This window comes from Stenella coeruleoalba (genome assembly GCF_951394435.1).
Source record: "Stenella coeruleoalba genome assembly, chromosome: 8".
NCBI lineage: Eukaryota > Metazoa > Chordata > Mammalia > Artiodactyla > Delphinidae > Stenella > Stenella coeruleoalba.
Window position 1 is genome coordinate 10,731,498 of NC_137154.1, and position 25,813 is coordinate 10,757,310.

The following is a 25,813-nucleotide window of genomic DNA, read 5'->3' on the forward strand; positions in this document are numbered from 1 at the left end:
AACATGGAGTCAAGTAACATGCCATCACAACATTAAAGTCATTTTCTTTTCAATTCTCATTTAATTCTGATTGGATTAAATATCAAACCTCACTTCATGCCACTATGTTTTCCAACACTCCCCTCTAGCACTGCTAACCTCCGTTTCTGATGGAGAAAGATGAGTTTCTCCCAGCCCATGGTCTTTAAGAAGAAGGTAGTAACACTGTTGTCTGATAGGAATGCCTTCAATCTCTGAAACAGACATGAAGGTCAATGGAATAACGTTTCTTTAGCATTCCACTAACATTGGCCAGTGAAACCTAGCTCTGGCCACACTTGCATTCTGAGAAGATCCTATGGCTTGAGATTATGTCAGAACCTAGACTGAGGCTGAGGGGAGAAACTTACACCTACAAAGAAGTAATCAACACAAATAAACATTTCAGATGTCCAGAGAGAATCGCAGTGCTTTGATACCAGAAAATGAGGCACAGGAAAAAACAAACAAGGAAATAAATCAATAAGTCCAGTCAAGAGTTAACCAAAGACTATCAAAACATATGCTTTAAGAAACTATAGAGGAGATTGGTTCAAGATGGCGGAGTAGAAGGACGTGCTCTCACTCCCTCTTTCAAGAACACCGGAATCACAACTAACTGCTGAACAATCATCGACAGGAAGACACTGGAACTCACCAAAAAAGATACCCCACATCCAAAGATAAAGGAGAAGCTGCAATGAGATGGTAGGAGGGGCGCAATCACAATAAAATCAAATCCCACAACTGTTGGGTGGGTGACTCACAAACTAGAGAACATTTATACCACAGAAGTCCACCCACTGGAGTGAAGGTTCTGAGTCCCACATCAGGCTTCCGAACCTGGGGGTCCGGCAACGGGAGGAGGAATTCCTAGAGAATCAGACTTTGAAACAGTAGGCTAGCGGGATTTGACTGCAGGACTTTGACAGGACTGGGGGAAACAGACTCCACTCTTGGAAGGCACACACAAAGTAGTGTGCGCATCAGGACCCAGGGGAAAGAGCAGTGACCCCGTAGGAGACTGAACCAGACCTACCTGCTAGCGTTGGAGGGTCTTCTGCAGAGGCGGGGGGTGGCTGTGCCTCACCGTAAGGACAAGGACACTGGCAGCAGAAGTTCTGGGAAGTACTCCTTGGCGTCAGCCCTCCCAGAGTCCGCCATTAGCTCCACTAAAGAGCCCGGCTAGACTCCAGTGTTGGGTCGCCTCAGGCCAAACAACCAACAGGGAGGGAACCCAGCCCCACCCATCAGCAGACAAGTGGATTAAAGTTTTACTGAGCTCTGCCCACCAGAGCAACAGCCACCTCTACCCACCACCAGTCCCACCCATCAGGAAACTTCCACAACCCTCTTAGATAGTCTCATCCACCAGAGGGCAGACAGCAGAAGCAAGAAGAACTACAATCCTGCAGCCTGTGGAACAAAAACCACAATCACAGAAAGATAGACAAGATGAAAAAGCAGAGGGCTATGTACCAGATGAAGGAACAAGATAAAACCCCAGAAAAACAACTAAATGAAGTGGAGATAGGCAACCTTCCAGAAAAACAGTTCAGAATAATGACAGTGAAGATGATCCAGGACCTCAGAAAAAGAATGGAGGCAAAGAATCGAGAAGATGCAAGAAATGTTTAAAAAGGACCTAGAAGAATTAAAGAACAAACAAACGAGATGAACAATACAATAACTGAAATGAAAACTACACTAGAAGGAATCAATAGCAGAATAACTGAGGCAGAGGAATGGATAAGTGACCTGGAAGACAGAACGGTGGAATTCACTGCTGTGGAACAGACTAAAGAAAAAATAATGAAAAGAAATGAAGACAGACTAAGAGACCGCTGGGACAATATTAAATGCAACAACATTCACATTATAGGGGTCCCAGAAGGAGAAGAGAGAGAGAAAGGACCTGAGAAAATATTTGAAGAGATTATAGTCGAAAACTTCCCTAACATGGGAAAGGAAATAGCCACGCAAGTCCAGGAAGCACAGAGAGTCCCATACAGGATAAACCCAAGGAGAAACACGCTGAGACACATAGTAATCAAATTGGCAAAAATTAAAGACAAAGAAAAATTATTGAAACCAGCAAGGGAAAAACGACAAATAACATACAAGAGAACTCCCATAACGTTAACAGCTGACTTCTCAGCAGAAACTCTACAAGCCAGAAGGGCATGGCATGATATACTTAAAGTGATGAAACGGAAGAAGTTACAGCCAAGATTACTCTACCCAGCAAGGATCTCATTCAGATTCAATGAAGAAACCAAAAGCTTTACAGACAAGCAAAAGCTAAGAGAATTCAACTACACCAAACCAGCTCTACCACAAATGCTAAAGGAACTTCTCTAAGTGGGAAACACAAAAGAAGAAAAGGACCTACAAAAACTAACACAAAACAACTAAGAAAATGGTCATAGGAATATACATATCGATAATTATCTTAAACGTGAATGGATTAAATGCTCCAACCAAACGACACAGGCTTGCTGAATGGATACAAAAACAAGACCCATATATATATGCTGTCTACAAGAGACCCACTTCAGACCTAGGGACACATACAGACTAAAAGTGAGGGGATGGAAAAAGATATCCCATGCAAATGGAAATCAAAAGAAAGCTGGAGTAGCAATACCCATATCAGATAAAATAGACTTTAAAATAAAGAATGTTACAAGAGACAAGGAAGGACATAACATAATGATCAAGGGATCGATCCAAGAAGAAGATATAACAATTATAAATATATATATACCCAACATAGGAGCACCTCAATACATAAGGCAACTGCTAACAGCTCTAAAAGAGGAAACTGACAATAACACAATAATAGTGGGGGAATTTAACACCTCACTTACACCAATGGACATATCATCCAAACAGAAAATTAATAAGGAAACACAAGCTTTAAATGACACAATAGACCAGATAGATGTAATTGATATTTATAGGACATTCCATCCCAAAGCAGCAAATTATACTTTCTTCTCAAGTGTGCACAGAACATTCTCTAGGATAGATCATATCTTGGGTCACAAATCAAGCCCTAGTAAATTTAAGAAAATTGAAATCATACCAAGCATCTTTTCTGACCACAACGCTATGAGATTAGAAACGAATTGCAGGGGAAAAAAACGTAAAAAAACACAAACACATGGAGGCTAAACAATACGTTACTAAATAACCAAGAGATCACTGAAGAAATCAAAGAGGAAATCAAAAAATACCTAGAGACAAATGACAATGAAAACACGACGATCCAAAACCTACGGGATGCGGCAAAAGCAGTTCTGACAGAGAAGTTTATAGACATACAAGCCTACCTCAAGAAACAAGAAAAATCTCAAATAAACAATCTAACCTTACACCTACAGGAATTAGAGAAAGAAGAACAAACAAAATCCAAAGTTAGCAGAAGGAAAGAAATCATAAAGATCAGAGCAGAAATAAATGAAATAGAAACAAAGAAAACAATAGCAAAGATCAATAAAACTAAAAGCTGGTTCTTTGAGAAGATATACAAAATTGATAAACCATTAGCCAGACTCAACAAGCAGAAGAGGAAGAGGACTCAAATCAATAAAATCAGAAATGAAAACGGAGAAGTTACAACAGACACTGCAGAAATACAAAGCATCCTAAGAGACTACTACAAGCAACTCTATGCCAATAAATTGGACAACCTGGAAGAAATGGACAAATTCTTAGAAAGGTATAACCTTCCAAGACTGAACCAGGAAGAAATAGAAAATATGAAGAGACCAATCACAAGTAATGAAATTGAGACGAAAAGTCTTCAAACAAACAGAAGTCCAGGACCAGATGGCTTCACAGATGAATTCTATCAAACATTTAGAGAAGAGCTAACACCCATCCTTCTCAAACTCTTCCAAAAAATTGCAGAGGAAAGAACACTCTCAAACTCATTGTATGAGGCCACCAACACCCTGATACCAAAATCAGACAAAGATACTAAAAGAAAATTACAAACAAAAGAAAATTACAGACCAATATCACTGATGAATATAGATGCAAAAATCCTCAACAAAATACCAGCAAACAGAATCCAACCACACATTAAAAGGATCATACACCATGATCACGTGGGATTTATCCCAGGGATGCAAGAATTCTTCAATATACACAAATCAATCAATGTGACACACCATATTAACAAATTGAAGAAGAAAAACCATATGATCCTCTCAATAGATGCAGAAAAAGCTTTTGACAAAATTCAACACCCATTTATGATAAAAACTCTCCAGAAAGTGGGCATACAGGGAAACTACCTCAACATAATAAAGGCCATATATGACAAACCCACAGCAAACATCATTCTCAATGGTGAAAAACTGATAGCATTTCCTCTAAGATCAGGAGCAAGACAAGGATGTCCACTCTCACCACCATTATTCAACATAGTTTTGGAAGTCCTAGCCACGGCAATCAGAGAAAAAAAGAAATAAAAGGAATACAAATCGGAAAAGAAGACGTAAAGCTGTCACTGTTTGCAGATGACATGATACTATACATAAAGAATCCTAACGATGCCACCCGAAAACTACTACAGCTAATCAATGAATTTGGTAAAGTAGCAGGATACAAAATTAATGCACAGAAATCTCTTGCATTCCTATACACTAATGATGAAAAATCTGAAAAAGAAATTAAGGAAACACTCCCATTTACCATTGCAACAGAAAGAATAAAATACCGAGGAATAAACCTACCTAGGGAGACAAAAGACCTGTATGCAGAAAATGATAAGACACTGATGAAAGAAATTAAAGATAATACCAAGAGATGGAGAGATATAGCATGTTCTTGGATTGGAAGAATCAACATTGTGAAAATGACTATACTACCCAAAGCAATCTACAGATTCAATGCAATCCTTATCAAATTACCAATGGCATTTTTTACAAAACTAGAACAGAAAATCTTAAAATTTGTATGCAGACACAAAAAACCCTGAATAGCCAAAGCAGTCTTGAGGGAAATAAATGGAGCTGGAGGAATCAGACTCCCTGACTTCAGACTACACTACAAAGCTACAGTAATCAAGACAAGATGGTACTGGCACAAAAACAGAAATATAGATCAATGGAACAGGATAGAAAGCCCAGAGATAAACCCACGCACCTATGGTCAACTAATCTATGACGAAGGAGGCAAGGATACACAATGGAGAAAAGACAGTCTCTTCAGTAAGTGGTGCTGCGAAAACTGGACAGCTACATGTAAAAGAATGAAATTAGAACACTCTCTAACACCATACAAAAAAATAAACTCAAAATGGATTAGAGACCTAAATGTAAGACTGGGCACTATAAAACTCTGAGAGGAAAACATAGGAAGAACACTCTTTGACATAAATCACAGCAAGATATTTTTTGATCTATCTCCTAGAGTAATGGAATAAAAACAAAAATGAACAAATGGGACGTAATGAAACTTCAAAGCTTTTGCACAGCAAAGGAGACCATAAACAAGACCAAAAGACAACCCTCAGAATGGGAGAAAATATTTGCCAATGAATCAATGGACAAAGGGTTAATCTCCAAAATATATAAACATCTCATGCAGCTCAATAGTAAAAAAACAAACAACCCAATCCAAAAATGGGCAGAAGACCTAAACAGACATTTCTCCAAAGGAGACATACAGATGGCCAAGAGACACATGAAAAGCTGCTCAACATCACTAATCATTAGAGAAATGCAAATCAGAACTACAGTGAGGTATCACCTCACACCAGTTAGAATGGCATTATCAGAAAATCTACAAACAACAAATGCTGGAGAGGTTGTGGAGAAGAGGGAACCCTCTTGCACTGCTGGTGGGAATGTAAATTGATACAGCCATTATGGAGAACAGTATGGTGGTTCCTTAAAAAACTAAAAATAGAATTACCATATGACCCAGCAATCCCACTACTGGGCATATACCCAGAGAAAACCATAATTCAAAAAGACACATGCACCCCAATGTTCATTGCAGCACTGTTTACAATAGCCAGGTCATGGAAGTAACCTAAATGTCCATAGACAGACGAATGGATAAAGAAGATGTGGTACATATATACAATGGAATATTACTCAGCCATAAAAAGGAACTAAACTGGGTCATTTGTAGAGACGTGGATGCATCTAGAGACTGTCAAACAGAGAGAAGCAAGTCAGAAAGAGAAAAACAAATATCGTATATTAACGCATATATGTGGAACCTAGAAAATGGTACAGCTGAACCGGTTTGCAGAGCAGAAATTGAGATACAGAAGTAGAGAAAACACATATGGACACCAAGGGGGGAAAGCGGCGGGGGTGGGGGGTGGTAGTGGGATGAATTGGGAGATTGGGATTGACATGTATACACTGATGTGCATAAAATGGATGACTAATAAGAACCTGCTGTATAAAAAAATAAACTAAATTTAAAAAAAAGAAAGTATAGCCTCTGGGGTTCCTGTTCTGAACGTTATTTGCTAATAGAAACAACTGTGTCAACATTAGTCTTGAAGCAATACCGTGGCTGTAACGTAATTTACAAGAAAGTATGTGTTCAAAGAGCAGGCACACCAGGTGTGCACGGGTTATCTCAGGACTGTTACAAGCAGGCTCTGGAACCCAAGGTCAGCACCATGCTGGTTCCTAATCCTGTATTAGATTCTTGCTGTTGCTCTAACAAATTACCACAAATGTACTGGCTTAAAACAAAGACAGATATATTCTCCTACACTTCTGGACGTCAGCAGTCTGAACTGGGACTCACTGGGCTAAAATCAAAGTGTTGAAAGGGCTGTGTTCTTCAAGAGCTTCTAGGGGGAGAATTCATTTCCTTGTGTGTTCCAGCTTCTGGAGGAATCCTGCGCTCCTAAGCTCATGGCCCCACCGCCTTCAAGGCCAGCAATTGTATCATGCTGACCTCTGCTTCCTTCATCACATCTCCTTCTCTGACTCTAAGTCTCCTGCCTCCCTCTTTCACTTATGGACTCCTGTGATTATATTGGGTCCATCGAGATAACCTACAATAGTCTTCCTATTTTAAAGTCATTTTAATAATGACCTTAATTCCCTTTGTTTCTGGACTCCTTAGTCAGTAGAAATTGATCAGAGGCCAGACAAGAAATTCAGGCAAGGCTTTATTGGGACCCCTGCCACAGCAGGGGGCAGCAAGAACAAGTATCATGTTCCCTTGCTAGCTCACTCCCCGAGCAGAACAAGCTGGTTCCTTACGTGGGGGTGAAGGTAGGGATGTGTCCGGGGCTCGGGCCTGGGGGGTGGCTAGGTGGTCTGCCCACCCCTTTGGCGGTATTGTGCACAGGAGGTACCCTGCTTTTGCTCCCAGCTCTTCAGAGGTGCCAGTTGAGCTTGTTTGGTCTTTTTGTATTTTTTGTCCAGAATTTGCCCCAACTGCACATTCATGAAGTTATTTTTAGACCCTTATAGTTTCTTTGTATTTTGCTGCTCAGGGAGACGTTTGTCCAGGTTCAAGCGTTGCAGCACAGCACAAAGGGTCCCAGGTCCCAGCCTGTCTCACCTTTACCATGTAACTCAGCATATTCACAGATTCCAGAGATTAGGATATGGACGTCTTGGAGGTGGGGGGATTATTCTCCTCCTTCATATGGCATACAAGGCTCTCTACCATGCAGACCAAAATTGTCTTTCTGGCTTCATCCCCCACCAAAGGCTGTGTATTAGTGATATACGGCTGTATAACAAGTCACCCTAAAGCTTAATGGCTTAAAACAACAACACTTATTATCTCACAGTTTCTATGGGGGAGGAATCCAGGGACAGGTTACCTGGGTCCTCTAGCTCATGGTCTTTCATGAGGCTACAATCAAGATATCGGCTGGGGCTGCTTACATCTCAAAGCTCAACTGAGGAAGGATCTGCCTTCAAGCTCATTCTCGTGACCCTTGGCGGGATTCTTTCCTCCCTGGCTGTGGGATAGAAGCTGCTCTCAGTTCTTTGCTGCACCGGCCCCTCCGTAAGGCGTCTTACAGCGCGGCAGCTGCTTCATCAGAGCAAAAAGCAAGAAGAGCCAGAGAGACTGCAAGCAAGACAGAGCCGGTCTACTGCAACCTCATCCCATCACTTTTGCTGTATTATATTTATTAGAGGCAAGGCCAGCCCACACGCGAGAGAAGGGGATTAATTACATAAGAGCATGAATGCCAGGAGGTGGGAACATGGGTCGATGTTAGAAGCTGTCTAGCACACCCCAATACGTATCCTGCGTTCTCACCTATGAAACCACCAAATTAGTCCAAGAAAGAAAAAAAAATGCTTTTTTTAATCACCCATGCTATATATTTGTTCATTAATTCACTCATTCAAAAAGTATTCATTTGATAATGCCACTTGCAGCAACATGGATGGACCTAGAGATTATCATACTAAATGAAGTAAGTCAGACAGAGGAAGACAAATATCATAAGATACTTACATGTGGAATCTAAAATATGATACAAATGAACTTATTTACAACGCAGAAACAGACTCATGGACATAGAAACCAAACTATGGTTACCAAAGGGGAAAGGGGGTGGGGGAGTGATAAATTAGGATTTGGGGATTAGCAGATACAAACTACTATATATAAAATAGATAAACAACAAGGTCCTACTGTATAGCACAGGGAACTATATTCAATATCCTGTAGTAAACAAAATGGAAAAGAATATGAAAAAGAATATATAACTGAATCACTCTGCTGTACACCAGAAACTAAAAAATGAAATGAAATAAATAAAATGAAATGAAATAAAAAAATAAATAAATAATTTTTAAAGTATTCATTTGATTCCTACTGTGAGCTGGGTAGTGTCTCAAGTACCTGGGACAAAGCAGTGTACAAAATAGATTAAGCTCCTGACCCTTTGGAGCAGACATGCAAGTGGGGAAGGAGACATACAGTAAGTGAACTACACATAGAGTATGACAGAGGGTGAGGCGCTAGAGCAGGTAAGGGGCACGGTGGGTGTCAGGGAGGTGAGGCTGTCTCATATGTAATGGTCTGGAAGGCTTCTCTAAAAGCTGACCTTTGAGCAGAGACATGAAAGAAGTGAGGGAGCCACCATGAGAGTATTTGGAGTAAGGATTTCCCAGGCAGAGAGGACAGCAAGAGCAAAGGTGGCTGATGGGTTCAAGGAACAAGAAGTGCTGCTGGAACAGAGTGAACAAAGGAGAAAGTGGGTGGAGGTGAAGTCCAGAAGGAAACCAGATGCCAGATCTTACAGGGCCTGGAGGTCGTTAAAAGGAATTTGAATTTTTCTTTTTGCTTTTTCATCATATGGTATATTTTCTCAATTTTTATCGGAGTATAAGTTGATTTACAATGTTGTGTCAGTCTAAGCTGGGAGTCACTGTGAGAATGGCCTCCTAAAAGGAGCTACTTAAAATGCGGTGGTTAGAAAAAAAACTAGCCCCCTCCTTCGTAATCTCATTACTTCCAGTTCTCTGTGTGAGGGGGAGATATACTTTGCTTTATTATACAGCTACAATTCTAAAAACATTTTTTAATATATACATATTACTTAACATAGCTCATTGAGCTCACGTTTTGCAATTACTTACTTTCAAAGATAATATCTGAAAGCCCAGGGTGTTTGAGACTGCTTTCATCTCCAGATAAGGAAAGAGAAATCAAACAAAACCATTTATGGCCCACTGCTTTCCCAACATCAAACAACTTCAAAGAGCCTAGGCTGGAACCCAGGTCACGTCAATTTAATTCATTGCATAAAGCCAGACCTCACCTGGCTGATGCTCGCCTGAGAGCCAAGAGGGCTTATTGTAAAGCAAGTGCCTCAGACTGTGAGGTGCTGCCTTAGGGATCCCCCAAACCCCAATGAAGTGGTTGCCGAGAGGCGGTCTGGGTGCGCAAAGGCTTAGGAGAAGGTCTCTGTTACATTCGCACGTTAGCCAGCCTGCCAGGATTTTAGTAAAGGACACTTGGTCATCGCTGCCTTCACCACATGTAAGCCCTGAGTGTCTCCTATGACTGTGCGGCCTACATGTGACCTTCAGGCACCTTGGAGGCTCTATAGTAGGTAAACTTAGATAAGCAAGTGGATAGTTTTATCTCGGAGAGTGCAGTCAGCATAAGTGGTTAGGAGTGTCTGGAGGATGGGGGAGGAGAGCAGACTGTTTTACAAAGAGAAGCATATATAAGAAACAGTAGAGAAATACTCCACTTGCAAACACTGGGACTTGTGAACGGGAGACGTGGACAGGAGACAGTGGGATGACCCGGGTCACCCTCCAACTCCTGACCCTTCTCTGGGCTATGACTGGGACCAGCACCCAGACCCGAAGCTCATGCTGTGAGTAGAGCGTTTTTTCCAAGGTCAGCGAAGCAGTTACCCTGGGGATAGGCAGAAACCTCAGACACTGAAGTCTGCTCATGAGACAGTGCCTGGAAACAGGGATCACTCTAGGAGTTCCAAAGCGGGTGAGTCAGGGTGTGAGTGTGTGTGGTTCATCTTTCCTGACTTAACAGCATAAGTTCTTTGAGAGGCAAGTCTATGCATTTTACTTTAAGAGAAATTGAAATATCATTGCAGGAATGATGGTTGATGATACAGAGAAAGGTCTTCAGTGGCTGTTCTGACCAGGTACCACTATTAGTGAGAACGTTGGGTACCTGCTGAGGATAGGTCATATCCCAAATCTTTCATATTTGTCATGTAAGAGGGAGAAAAAAATGGATGCAAGGAAATCAGTGACTTCTAGGAACATGCTAGAAATAGCATGAAATGTCTGTGAGCCATAGTGCTCGACGTTACTAAGTGAAAAATCACTTTCTTAAAGATAAGGGCTATTTGGGAAGATGTAGGGACTAATTGGCCTCCAAAGAAAAAGCCCAGTGTTTTCTCCATTGCTCTTTAATAATCACCCCAAAGGGAGCATCCCTGAGGATACCAAGGCTAATCCTGTCTTCTCCTAAGAGACACAGGAAACATGTTTCTGAGAAGAGGGAATGAGGATGAGGGGTTTGGTAAACGGCTCTGTCCCTTGCAGCTGTTCCCTTAGCAGAGCAGCCCTTGGTTAATGGCATCCAAGTGCTCATGGAGAGCTCCGTGGTCAACTCTGCCTTCCCAAACCCCAGCATCCTTATTGCCATGAACCTGGCCGGAGCCTACAACTTGGAGGCCCAGAAGAACCTGACTTTCAAGCTCATGGACAGTGACACAGCTGGTGAGAAGCCAGGGCCCCTCTGCCCGCTCCCTGAATCTCCATCCCCAGGGCCCACCTCCATGTGCCCCCACCCCAGTGCTACCTGTGATGGTACCTGAATCACCCGAACACCTTTCCCTGCATCCCTGGAAGGACTCATGTGTGAAGTCAGGGCATTCACACAGGAGGGCAGCAAAGCAGAAAGAGCTCTAGATTAAATGTAAAAGAGCGGATTTCCAGGTCTGGCTCTGCCACTTACTAATTCTGTGACCTTGAACTAGTCACAGATCCCCATCAACCACTCGGTCGTCATTTGCGAAATGCAAATAATTCTAATAACAATAACACTAATAGCAATAACAACAATAACAATAATAAAATCTCTGTTCTGCCTACCTCACAGGAGTTGCCTTCAGGTTCAAATTAGATAAACTTGAGTAAAGTTAAAATTATCTTGTAACTGTACATTTTTTTAATATATGAATTTGTATGGGTATTCTTGCTGCTTTTCTAAACAGATACCAGGAATTCCTGATGGGGTTGTCAAGTCACATAGAGGCCACTAGATTAATGGCCTATTTAATGTTTGTCCATACTTCTTCAATGTTTTTCCATACTTCTTTCCTTGAGAAAGATCAAAAAACTAATCACATTATTTAAAAAATCGAAATGATCTGGAAAGAAGCAGAGAGCTCAGCCTGGCCCCTGGTGCTCTCCCCTGAGAACGCCTTTGTTTAACTATATTGTTCTCTCTTCCACAGACCTTACCGTTGGTCAGCTTGCCCTCACCATTATGGCCCTCACCTCCTCCTGCCACGACCCTGGGAAAAAAGTATCGATTCTACAGAGACAAATGGAGAACTGGGAACCTTCCAGTAAGACCTCATCAGAAGGGAGGGGGAAGTGAGGCAAATGGCTTTTCCTGAGAATTTTAAATCTATAAAGAAAAAGGAAGGGAGAGTGGAAGTTTAGGCAAGAGACACAAAGTACCTCTGATGATCCCACAAGTGAGATCTCCACTTCCAATCCAATGAACTAGAAAAGACCACTATCCCAGGCAAACAGTTCTATGCCATCATTGAGGACAGCAGCATCCCTCTTATTCTGTTCTCACGCCAGATGACAGTCTTATTCTGAGACACATGGAAGTTATCTCTTGCCATATGGTATCTTTCCTTTTGGACAGGTTTTCTAGCAATGTATCTTTAAAAGGTTTAGCTTTTCCTTTTTCACAAATATCTTCTTTACAGTGAACGTGAGTCTTATGAAGGCCCAAGGCCTCAATATCCCTGCTTCATCCTTCTATGGGCCCAGCCTGGCGATCTTGGCGCTGTGCCAGAAACACCCGGCGACGACCTTACCCATAGCAGCCCGCTTTGCCAAGAGCCTGCGGGCCAATTCCTCTCCCTTCGACGTGGGTGAGTCGGTTACCACTTTCACACAGTGCCCTGAGCTGGGAACATCAAGGTCACTGAAGGGTAGAGCTGGAGGGAAAGTGGGAGGGGGGGAGCTTTCCATGGAAGAGGAGCTGAGGACCGTGAAAATGCCTGGAGATGAGAGATACTGGGCAAATATTTGTTGGACATGTGAATTAAGGTATAAATGAAAGAGAGAAAATAAAACAGAAACCAGGACAATACTTGCCATGTCTGACAGTTAACAGACAAATCAGGATCTCCACTGAGGACAATAAATACGTCATCCAAGGCAGGAGTTGCTCCCAGACGAGTGATTAAATTATCAAATCAGTGTCGGACTCAGTCCCGCCCTGAACCTCCTCTTTAGTCGCTGCTGATGCTTCCACACTCTATTCTTCTCGATGCTCCTCCTTACTACATCCAAATGTTCTTTTCTTTTTCTTGGCTGTGTTGGGTCTCTGTTGCTGTTCGTGGGCTTTCTCTAGTTGCAGCGAGCGGGGCTGGAGCATGGGCTCTAGGTGCGTGGGCTTCGGTAGTTGCAGCACGCGGGCTTCAGTAGTTGTGGCTCGCGGGCTCTAGAGTGCAGGCTCAGTAGTTGTGGCGCACGGGCTTCGTTGCTCCGCGGCATGTGGGATCTTTCCGGACCAGGGCTCGAACCCGTGTCCCCTGCGTTGGCAGGCGGATTCTTAACCACTGCCCCACCAGGGAAGTCCCCAGATATTCTCTTTAACTAAACAGCTACCCTCTGAACACTAAACCCATAATGCTCCCCTTCAAGGATGCACTGGAACCATCTTATTCCTTCATCCTGCAAGCACGTGGCTGCTTGTGAATGGAAGCTCTATCCTCTACCACACCATGTCCTTCTTCTGCACATAACGATCCCTTCTCTGTATGATGCCCTCTGTGGGGGGCACTGTTATGTCCCTCATTGGTGGTCATCTTTTCTCCTCTACCACTATCTAAGCAACAGGATTATCTCAGGTTTTCACCCCTTATACGTGCCGCATCAGCAACCTCTCTCTTTTCAGGCTTTAGCGGACCAGCACACAGGTAGGTATTTACTCAAGTATCCTCCCCATGGGTCAAACACACACTGGCCTCTGTTTCCCATCTGGGACCTCATGCATTGCTGGGGCCTCTCTGCCAGTTCAGGAAATTGGGGCTTCTTTGCCAACATTTTCATCCTTAATGAGGTGATGAAATTTTGGGTGGAGATTAGGGTGGGGAGGGAAAGATCGATGAAAAAAATGCCATCTGGCAAGTCTTTGATTTCTTCTGGTCTCGTCATGCCAGAGTTTTTGCCCATTCAGTTCACACATAATAAGAATGAAATAATGAAAAAAGCCCTTGTGCTGGGTACTATGGGAGACGAAAATCCCCGCCCCCCGCCATCTGAGAACTCACAGGGCACAGTTAACAGCAGACAGTGCTGAGATTGCAAAACAGGTACAAACAACAAATGCTAAAGGAATCCAGAAAAGAGACTACACTTGTTGTAGTGTAGTCTCTTTTCTGGATTGACAGAGAGGACTTCCGTGAGAGGTGGTGATGGCTGGACCTTCACCAACTGCTGACACCTTGAAAGATAAACATTGGGACAAGAGAAGTGGGATTGAAAATGTTGCTAGTCGACTTTCATTCAAAGCACGAGCTGTGGAGTCATACACATCTGCATTCAGGTGTGTGGCCTTGGGCAGTTACCTAACCTCTCTGAGCCTCCATTTCCTCATCCCCTAAATGGGGATAATTATAGGTCCTATTTCACAGATTGTCCTGAAGGGTAAAGGAGATGATGAACCTGAACACAATAAGCACACAACTGTTAGCTGTTCATATTGTGGTGATGGTGGTTGTCTTATCCCGTGCTGTGATTCTCAGACACAGGAGCAGTGGTGACCTTGGCTCTGACCTGTATGTACAACAAGATCCCCATAGGTTCAGAGGAAGGTTACAGAGCCCTGTTCAGCCAGGTACTAAAGAACACTGTGGAGAATATCAGCATGAGCATCCTAGACAACGGCATCATCGGAAACATCTACAGCACTGGCCTTGCCATGCAGGTAAATGCGTCACTGATGCCCTTCGCTGGGTCCATGTCCCTAAGCCTGGATTGTAGGACCAAGAGACCAGGCTTCTGGTAGTATCTCTGTGGAGGACCAGCTACTGTGACTAGAGGTAGATTCCTTACGGCACCCGTGCCTCAGTTTCTCTACTGGTGAAATACAGGTACGTGTTAATTCATCCCTACCTCACAGGTAAAGTATAAAATCAAATACGCATGAACTCTTTTCCCTTCCATGGGAAAAAATAAATAAATAAATAAATCCAAGAAATGTATTTGTTTATTATGAATAATGATCAGTTTGTTCATAATAATTATAGACAATTGAAAGTTTGGTGTATTAGAAAATAACGATATTCAAGGAGGTCCTCAAAAAATATTGAATCTTCTGATTCCATGCTGCCAATCAAGTGTTCTTCTATCAGATCTTTACCTTGATCCAAGAAAAGGTGGGATTGTATTCAAAATGATTAATGAAAATAATCTAAAACTGCCTGGACATCTAATCTTTGTCAAGGTCTTTTACTATCTCAGTCTCAGTTCAACCTCACAAAGATCCCTAATATATGTCAGCGCCAGATGTGTCTGGCCATCAAATCTATGCTCAGTCCTATGCTTCTCTAGTATAGAGTCTCAGGCTGGGATTCTATAAGATGCTGCTTGGTATAGCTCCAAATACAACCACACACACACACACACACACACACACACACACACACACACACACACACACACACCTCCCCTTCCGTTGATATAGCTCCAAATACAACCACACACACACACACACACACACACACACACACCTCCCCTTCCGTTGATATAGCTCCAAATACAACCACACACACACACACACACACACACACACACACCCCTCCCCTTCCGTTGAGTATGGCAACATCTTCCCCTGGAAAACACACCAATAATAATGGGGAGAGAGAACCAACTAGAATCAAAAATTAAAGGGTCATCTGTGGCCAAATCCTGTAGTCCAAACTAAGAAATTTATGCTCCAGAGTCTCAAAGTGCCCCATGGGATTAATAGAAAAACTACATCATGACCTTCCCAACTTGGAAATCCCAAGAAACAGAGAATCGTAATATCATGCTTAGTGAATTAAATCAAGCAAAGAAAGATAAATGCTGCATGATATCACCTATATACAAACTTGTGGTTACCGAAGAGGAGAGGGAAGGCGGGAGGGACAAATTAGGGGTATGGGACTAACAGGTACAAACTACTAGGTATAAAATAGATAAGCAACAAGGATATACTGTATAGCACAGAGAATTATAGCCATTATCTTGTAATAATCTATAATGGAGTATAATCTGCAAAAATACTGAATCACTATACCATATGCCTGAAACTAAAATAATATTGTAAATCAACTATACATCAATAAAAAATAAAGAAACAGAACCATGGAGTTACAATGCCCACCCTACACCTAATTTAGCTCTGAACTAGTGCAGGGGGTTGGAGACTGGTCTGATATTCTATACATTAAAAATTAGTGACGTAATGTACAGCGTGGTGTATACAGCGTGGTACAGCGTGGTTAATAATACTGTGTTATATATTTGAAAGTTACTGGGAGTAAATCTTCAAAGTTCTCATCACAATATAAAAAATGTGAAACTGTGTGGTGATGAATGTTAACTAGACTTACTATGATCATTTGACAATATATACAAATACCAAATCATTTGTTACTACACCTGAAACAAAGATAATGTTATATGTCAATTACATCTCAATTTTTAAAACATTTTTTAAAATTAAGATTAAAAAATGAGCAAAGGGCATAAATAGACTAGAAATTAGTTCACGTTAAACGTAAGAGTAAATGCACAGTCCCCACTCCAATGTGCTATCGGACCAACTAATGAAAATAAAGTCAGTTTCTACGTCATGTCGTGGCCAATAAAATTTTGTCAGAGAGCAAAACACTGTTTGTTTTTATGGCTGAATCATACAAAAGCTTTCCCAGGCCTCAGGTCTAGAAAGCTTTGTGGGGGAACAAAGGAAGTCTTGAAGAAATCTAAGGCAAGTTTTATTCGTGACTCACTTAAAATAACCTTGCTCACCTTAGAGCCAGACGGAGAAGTGTTTGCTTTTGCTAATTTGGTCTGTGCATTCTATCTGGGATTTTAGCACCTGCAGAGTACACCGTGAAAAGCTGTACCTGGGAATTAAAGTTTTTCCTTGGAAAAAGGCAGGACCTCACCCATATCCAGATAGCAAAGGCCACATGGATTACTTGTCAGTTAGGATACATAACCTCTCCCTACCAGCCTTATACCAGAGTTTACCCAGGCAGCCCGAGGTCTGAAATCACCAGATATCTACTATATAAACTTTTTCTAATCTCAAATGTTCTGGTGTCAAAAACAAAGGGTTTCTAAGGCTGTAACAACTTGGGTTTGCATTCCAGATTGGCCACCATCTTGGGCAAATATTGAATTTCCTGGAATTTCATTTTCCCCATGATAGCAAAGGTATAAAAAAAGTCACAGGCACAATGTGGCATTTAATAATTATTTGTGATCTCTCCCAGTGGAAGAGACGTGATGTTTAGCTTCCTTTGCAGCCTTCACTCACCCTCTGCCAGCTGTCAGTGCCCTTCAAGTGACCTAGGCCACCCACATTGTTCCCCAGAGGCATTTCCTCCTCTTTCTTCCGTAAATATTCCAACACTTTCAAGGTTCCTCTGACAAGAACCTAACTTGGGGACATAAAACTTCTTCATGCGAAGTTATTACTGACTTCTAACTGGCTAATGCATTACTCCTTTCTAAAGAGTTGGTGTTGTGATGTTTTATCCCAAGGGGATACATCTCACTTGGTGGGATTTGGGATATGAATATGGCAAGTGGACAAGATACGGATACGATTGCTGGGAAAGCCTGACTGATGCCCTTTAACCAAACTGCCCTGTAAAGGGGTCTCTGGGAAGAGCCATTGTCATGGTTATGGAGGTTAACAGAGCCTGTCAAAACTGCCTAGTTGCTCACAGTACTGCCTCTAGCTCACGGCCATTTCTGGTTCCCCTCCCTTCACCCATTTCCCATTCAAAGCTTCAAGTGAATGGGTCATCAGCAACCCCAGACCATTAACATGCTGTGGTAGATGAGTCAGCACAACCGTAAAGGCAGGGAGGTGCTAAGGACAGCTTCCGCAACACAACGTTACAAGATGCTTTTGCATAGCAACCCATCTGAACCTCCAATGACTGCCCCAAAGGTAGGCAGGAGCTATGATTTCTATTTTACCCGTGAGACAGAAAACTCAGCAAAGTAGAGTGACTTGCTTGGTGTATTCATCAAGACTCATTTTGCAAATTAACAGAAACCCAAATAATTTTTGCTTAAGAAAAACAAATGGACATTTACTATTTCACAGAAACTGGGGAATCCAGGGCTCGATTAGGTGATTTCAGGATTAATCAGAATAAAGGGCTCAAATCACATCAGGGATCACTCTTTCATCATCTCTCAGCCATGGTTTTTCTCATTCTCTCCTGCTGTATGGCTTCTTCAGAGTGGCTGAGAAAGATGGTCACCAGCACCTCCATGATTACTAACCCTACCGAGGGGGAAGAAATGTTTCTCTCTCCCAATGTCTGTGTATCATAGAAGGACTCTGATTCGTGCATGTGTCCATCAATCACTGTCACCAAAAGGATAGTACTCTACGATTAGCCCAGTCCATGAGTCCACCCTTGTGGCCAGGATCGTGGAGCCTCTAGCTGACAGTACTGACATGATCAAAGAATGTGGGAAGAGCTTCCCCAGGAGCTTGCTTTGCCAGCTCTCATCCTCCTCCTACATGCAAGAACTGTTAGTAAATACTGCAGCCCTAATAGCACTCCCTGAAACTGAGTGTAGCTCAGATATTTATTGTGTGACTGCTACGTGACAGACACTGAACTAAGCAGTGGGGACACAGCCGTGAATAAGACAGATGGTGTCCTGAACCTCGTGCAGCTTCGGTTTTGGACTCTGGTTGATCACAACGATTAGTGATCAAGTCTGTCCCTTATAAGGTTAATAAAGGCCAACTCTCAGCTATACCTAATCTGTCTCTCTCTCTCTACCCACCCTCCCACCCCCACCCCGGCCCCAGGCTCTCTCCGTGACACCTGAACCACCTAAGAAGGAGTGGAACTGCCAGCAGACCATGGATTCTGTACTGGATGAGATGAAGGAGGGGAAATTCCACAACCCCATGTCCATTGCCCAAATCCTCCCTTCCCTAAAAGGCAAGACATACCTAGATGTGCCCCACGTGTCTTGCAGCCCTGGTAAGAACTCTTTAACATCTGTCTCTCCCTATAAAGTGGCAACTTATGCCAGGAATGATACGTGGACCAATTTTAAGTGGATAAGGTCTTGTTATATACATGACTGCCGTGTAGGCAGGGCCAGTTCCCAGGAGTTGTGTGTTAGCACACGGCCATGCTGTCCTGCCCTCGGAATTCTGCTCCCACATCCACTCCATTCGACACACATTTACTGAGCACCTACTACAGGTAAGTCATTTTGTTGGATGCTTGTGGAGAGAGAAGATCCATGGTCCTAACAGTCAAATAACATATGACTTCATTCATTCATTTGACAAATGCACCAAACACTAGGCAATATCTTATCATATCTGCTCTTTACAAAGTCAGGAGATGGTATGTAGACAAAAACTACAATATTTGGAAGAATGAAATAAGTATTAAACAGAAATAGAAGCCATATACAGTGCAAAAGCAAAGAAAGTATGACCAATCATTGAGTTTGGGAACATTAGGAGAAGAACAGAGATGACATTTCAGCCAAGACTTGGAGATATAAAAATGTGCTCACAGCACACCAAAGGGATGGGGTGGAAATCTGGCACGTTACCTTTTTATTTGAAATATCTTTATTTTATCCATTTAAAAATATAATACAGAGATACTTAAAATTCAAACATGGCAGAAATATACATCTAGAAAGTAGAGTCCTGCAAAAAAATTTATCACCCCAGAGTCTTTGGTATAGATTCCTCCAACTCTTCTTTCTAATCAAATACTAACATAAAGTATGATTCATCTTATGTTGCATGGACTTCCTGAGATAAGCAGAGATAAGTAAGCTCCTTGTCTATCTCAGTACAGAATCTATAGAGACCACAATTAAGCAACCTGACCACAATCATACCAAACATAGCCACGTTCACTAACTCCTTAGGCTGCTTCCCAAAGATTTCCCAACTTGAACAAGGTGGCCATGGAGTCCTTCCTAGGATTCTGCACTAGGTGCCCAGGTATTTTGTTAAATGGCCTGAAACTTACTACCTTTGCTTCCAGATTCTTCGGGCTAACAAAAAACCCCAAGAGAACAGTGAGCACCATGTAAAATACATGACTTAGGGCTCACAATCCTCCCTTCAGTTGACAAATCCTTTTAACAAAATAAACGTTCGTTATTAAGCTAGCTGTCAGTTCTTCAGCTACGATCAATTCTCTAGGATGGAAATGAGAGCTTCATAGGTCACACCAGTTCTTCAGAACAATCCACAGAGGACACAAAACCACTGTCATCTCTTGAAATGTGTTCTGGGATAAGCTGCCAATAACAGAGATTTCGTACCTATACTACAAACCCCATAATCTTTAACAAATTTGGCCTCTTTGCTCTTCCCAGGTCATGAGGTGCAACCAACTCTGCCCAGCCATCCTAGCCGTGTTCCCACCTCAGCATCCAATATCACCGTCAAGTACACCATAAATAACCAACTGAGGGGTGTGGAGCTTCTCTTCAATGAGACCATCAACGTTAGTGTAAAAGAAGGATCAGTGCTACTTGTTGTCCTAGAGGAAGCACAGCGCAAAAACCCCACATTCAAGTGAGTGTTACAAGTGACATTCACCATTCCTCCCAAGCCCAACCTGAATTCCCATTCTCTCTCTTCTTCCTTCATTTTCTTGCTTTTTTCCCTTCTGATCATGTAACAGATCTTTATTTAATAGCCCCCTGAGGAGCCTGCGATCTAGTAACTAGGCAAGGCTCTCATAAAAATTAAATCATTCAAGTCAATATAAGATGGAGTTTTTAAAACAGGAATTCAAAGGAGAGAGAGCACAGTGTGGATTAGAAGAGTCAAGGAAGGCTGGTGGCTTTGGACCACATTCAAAGAATAGGTACCATACAGGAAGATAGGGAAGGATGGTATTCTGGGAAGAGGGGGATGGTGAGGACAAAGCATTCGAGACAGGACTGAGCAAGGAATTTAGGGTCAATGAGTAGACCAGCTTGACGAGACAAGAGAATACAGGACTGAATTAAATGAATGATGTCTGGAAGGATACATTGGGTGATATCGTAGAAAGCCTGAAATACCAGGCTAAGGAATTCGGACTTCATGTTGCAGAGAAGCATTGAAAGTTTTTGAGTAAGAAAAGTCATGTTGTAAAATGTTCATTGGTTTGGGGAATGAGTGACAAGGAGGAAAGCTACGGCGTGACTACAGAAATGAAGCTGTAAACTGATGAGGACTTCATCTAGGAGACATGTACTCATACCAAGGAAGATGCCCCAGGGCTCATGAGTGACTGCATGTGGGGGTCAAGAGCAAGACGCTTCAAAACTATCGGTAGGAGTGTCAGGAAGAAAGAATGTCCTTCAGAGAAAAACCTAATTCCGTTAGATGATTAATTGTTGGCATTCAAAACAGAAACATTAGGAAGCTTTTGGAGGTATAAAGGAAGTCCTAGAAAAAGAGGTCAGGACAAGCAAAAGAGACTGGGTAGTCATCTGATAGAGTTGACGACTGAAGTTAGGGACAGTGTAGTAGGTGGCAGATACAATGCTTCCAATAAACCATGAGACAGATACAATTATTCCCATTTTACAGACAGAACCACGTAGGCCCAAAATGGTTAAGTAATATTCTGAAGATCACATAACATGCAAACTATAGGAATTGAGATCTGAACCCAGATTTGACTGACTCTTATGCTCTTTCTACTACCCAGTTGGGAAAGGGAAAAATATAGAAATAAATCACAAAGGAGAACATTAAACTTTGGGGAATGTTTATGGTTTGCAAAACGAGGGAACAGTAGAGAAATATGGAGAAGCCTAAGCTATAGGAGGAGGAGGGGGAAGATGCCAGGTCATGGAAAGGAAGAGAGGAGATACTTTCAAAGAAAAGATGGCCCAATCCAAATTCTGCAGAGAGCTGTCCAGGAGAAAGACTGACAAAGGCCAAGGAATAGACGAGTGACGTGGGATCTGTTCTCCAGGGTTAGGATAAGTACACGTGTCTGCTGCCCACAGACCAGCTCCATCACTTCCCTAACTTCTGTAGAACAGGTCAAGATAAAGATCGCGTTTCGAGAATACTTAATTTTCCAACAACCTGCTAATGTACTTTACTTCTTCTCTAAGCTCAGCTTTAATTTTACCTGATTTAACTTTTCCTAACTATAAATGTAATAAATACACATAGGAGAAATTTTGAGGGGGGGGAATCATAAAGAAGAAAGCAAAACATCTATGGTCTATCTATAATATAATCACTGTTGGTATTTTTTATAATTTTATAGGTATTTTCTCCATGCATATTACAAATAGTTGTGATCCATAATTAACGAGATAGATAGATATTTCTGATACAATGTGTATCCCACATTTTCACTTAATATTATTGCATAAGCATTTTCCCATTTCACTGAAAAATATGATTTTCTTAACTGCAAAAGAGTCAATCTTGGATATTCATTCCATCTCTCACCTAATTTTTTTGCCCATTGTTGGACATTTACATTTTAAAAATCTGCTTAATGATAGGTTTTTTAAAAATCTGTTCATTTTATTTTTATTTAATTCCAAGTGAAGTAGTTTTATGTTCATTAGTCATTTGCGTTTTCTCTTTGAAACATGATTTTTTCTGATCTTTAAAGCATTTAGAAGGTCTCTGTCCCTTCATCTTAACTTCTTATTGCCTGACTTAAAGTGAGGTATTAATCGTATATGATTTTATTCTTACAGATTTGAAACCACAATGACATCCTGGGGACTTGTGGTCTCTTCTATTAACAATATCACCGAAAATGTTACTCACAAGACGTATTGGCAGTTCCTGAGCGGCAAAACACCTTTAAATGAAGGTGAGAGAAGAAGAGGAATGTGGGCATTTTCTCCATCGTTTGAAGGCTAATTCTTTCATTTCCATATTTAATTTAATCGATAAATAATTGTGAGATTCTATGTATACACAATAATTGTACATATAGCTGTTACATACGTTATGTACATATGCAGATATATTATGAATATATATACAGTGTTGATAGATAGATAGATGGATAGATAGAAAGATGGGTAGCTCTCTAAAAAAGCTTTTGAAAAAATCAAGAATCCTAACTCCACCCCGAGCCAGTGGGAAAATATCCAGTGAACAAGAAAAGTGGATTGACCTAAAGTAGTAAGAGCTAAAGAAGGAAAAAGCAGATGTGAGAAAGATTTTTTTTTTTAAGTGTGTGATCTAAGAAGATGGCCAATTTGGGGTTAAAAAATTAAACACGTATGTGTAAAGCAAAAGAACAGTGAATTCATAGCCAGTGGGAAATAAATGAGAGGGATAAGATAACATCTATTAATGTAGTAATGTTATCTTATTTCATACATCAACTCTGTAGGCATTAGTGACTCTTTTTACAACAAAAAAAAACTAAGTCTCGCAAACAAAAAAGGGACTTGCCCAAAGCATCCATGTAGTATGTGATAGAGCAGATAATCAAGGCCACAGCTTCACTCAAAATCCATTCTTCGCCTTCTTTTGTTGTAGTGTTGTTAAAAATCACCAGAAAGAAGAATGTTTGTGTGGGGAAAGTGGGAAGAATAAAACTCAGACTTCAGCAAAACCTTAACAATCTTTAAAATGTTGGCGCAAATACTAAAACACCCTGCAGCTTAAAAAGAGTACTGGTCTCAAAAATTCAAAAAAAAAAAAAAAAAAAAAGAGTACTGGTCTATGGTTTTGTCGAAGCACGATGTTACCTAGTTAACCTGATGTTCATTGTCACCCTTCTTTGTCAAGATGCTTCATTATCCAAGATTACAATGAGAGAGACGTTTTTCCTGGAGCCTACCATGGATTTGACAAAAAAATCTGGCCAGTCAGAATTTGTGGAATTGTAGCACAGCATTTAAGAAAGATCTTAGAGTCACATAAACCTTGGTTAGAATCCCTTTCTCTCTGTCTCTGTCTCTCTTTTTTTTTTTTTTTTGCCACACCATACAGCTTGCAGGATCTTAGTTCCCTGACCAGGGATCAAACCTGGGCCCAGCAGTAAAAGCGCTGAGTCCTAACCACTGCACCACCAGGGAATTCCTGAAGCCCCTTCTCTTATTTTCTAGCTACACTAGGCAAATAATGAATCTTCTCTGAGGCACAGTGCCCACAGCTATAATATGGAAAGAGCAGTAACCATTTCTTAGGTTATTGTGAGGATTAGAAATAATGTGTTTGAAATGAGTAAATTCAGTGCCTTTTGCATGGTATCTGTTCAAAAATGCTAATCACTATCGTTATTAATTCTCTTACCACCTTCATCTCAAGAATTGCCCTGGGAACGCAGATCAGGCTAATTCTCATGTCTGCCAGTTACTTTTCTTCTCTGGGGAAAAGCAAGTCCTCTGAGATCCAAAAAGATCCGGGCCTGGAATTGTCATGCTTTCTGATGCCTCGCTACTTCAGAGTGAATCATCGATTATGTCACCATCTGTGCTTCCTGCCCAGAAAGACGAGAATTCTCAACCCATTGCCCTTCCTCACTTCTTACAAAATCTTCTAAACGGAACATGAGTTCCCGCCTTGAATGCTCTAAATTTGGCTTACATAAGCCCTTTTAATAGAAATTACTTTCTTGCATACTTATTATGTGCCAGATACTGCATGAGGCATTTGGCAATCATTATTTCTAATCCTGAAAATAATTCTTCAGCATAAATACTAGTAGTACAATAGTGTATATGAGGGAAGGAGGCTGGCACAATCTAAGGGGCTTGGCCAAAGACGCGCTCCACATGGCAACTGAGAGCCTGGAAACAAGGACCCCTGAATCTCAGTTCCATGCTCCCTTCATACTAATCAACTCTGGCGATTTTGTCTCTCTAACCAATTTGATGGGCTGGTCCCGTGGGAGAGTGGTGTGGTTATGGGCACCGTGGGCACCTCGTGTTGTTCTCTGCTTGTTTCCAGGAGTTGCTGACTACATACCCTTCAACTGTGAGCACATCACAGCCAACTTCACACAGTACTAAGGAGGAGAAGGATTGAGCTTCTATCAAACGTCCCCGGAGGACGGCTGGCATTTTTTTTTCACCTCATTTCAAATCTGTGCAAAAAAGTCGGTATTTACAAGGCTACCATATTCCTGGTTAAAACATGGAAACCACAATGTAAAATAAATGATGCAAACTTCACTGGAGTTTCAACATCTGTGACCCATGAAAGCAAAAGTCCGGCTTCTCAAGACAATGACCCCCAGTCATCATTGAAACCTAGGGTGAGGGGGGAAAGGGGGCGTCTCGCTGATATTCTGGAAGGTCATTCTGACCTTTTTGATTAATTAACCAACACACTCTTTTATTCTATAAAGGAAAGGATGTATCTTTAAAACTTCTATTTTGGGCTTCCCTGGTGGCGCAGTGGTTGAGAGTCCGCCTGCCGATGCAGGGGACACGGGTTCGTGCCCCAGTCCGGGAAGATCCCACATGCCGCGGAGCGGCTGGGCCCGTGGGCCGTGGCCGCTGAGCCTGCGCGTCCGGGGCCTGTGCTCCGCAACGGGAGAGGCCACAACAGTGAGAGGCCCGCGTACCGCAAAAAAAAAAAAAAAAAAAAAAACTTCTATTTTTATTTCTTATACCAAGTACTCCTTTTCAAATCACCTGGTGTAAACATATATATGTACACACATTCATCCGTACATAAAGTGACCAAAATTATTTCACATGAAGCTCCCAGGTGGTTCAGAACTAGGTAAATCATGTTATCGATATATCACAAACTTCTATGTCCAATATTTGTTCTGCGTAAATCACATTTCAAATAGATTTTATATAATTTATCT

The 25,813-nt window shown here is 41.7% G+C and overlaps 2 protein-coding genes across 3 annotated transcripts in view; one reads left to right on the plus strand and one right to left on the minus strand.

The window, feature by feature from the left end:
• The window catches only part of STX3 (syntaxin 3), a 136,214-nt gene that overhangs the window by 53,354 nt on the left and 57,047 nt on the right, over positions 1 to 25,813 (minus strand). The gene's annotated exons all lie outside the window — the stretch shown is intronic.
• Positions 10,288 to 25,004, plus strand: CBLIF (cobalamin binding intrinsic factor; the record flags this gene model as incomplete). The annotated part of the gene is made up of 9 exons (XM_079929688.1): positions 10,288 to 10,366; positions 11,064 to 11,240; positions 11,981 to 12,094; positions 12,497 to 12,637; positions 14,519 to 14,700; positions 18,829 to 19,006; positions 20,379 to 20,580; positions 22,728 to 22,846; positions 24,943 to 25,004. 9 exons carry the CDS (start codon positions 10,288 to 10,290, stop codon positions 25,002 to 25,004), a joined length of 1,254 nt encoding a protein of 417 aa, XP_079785814.1.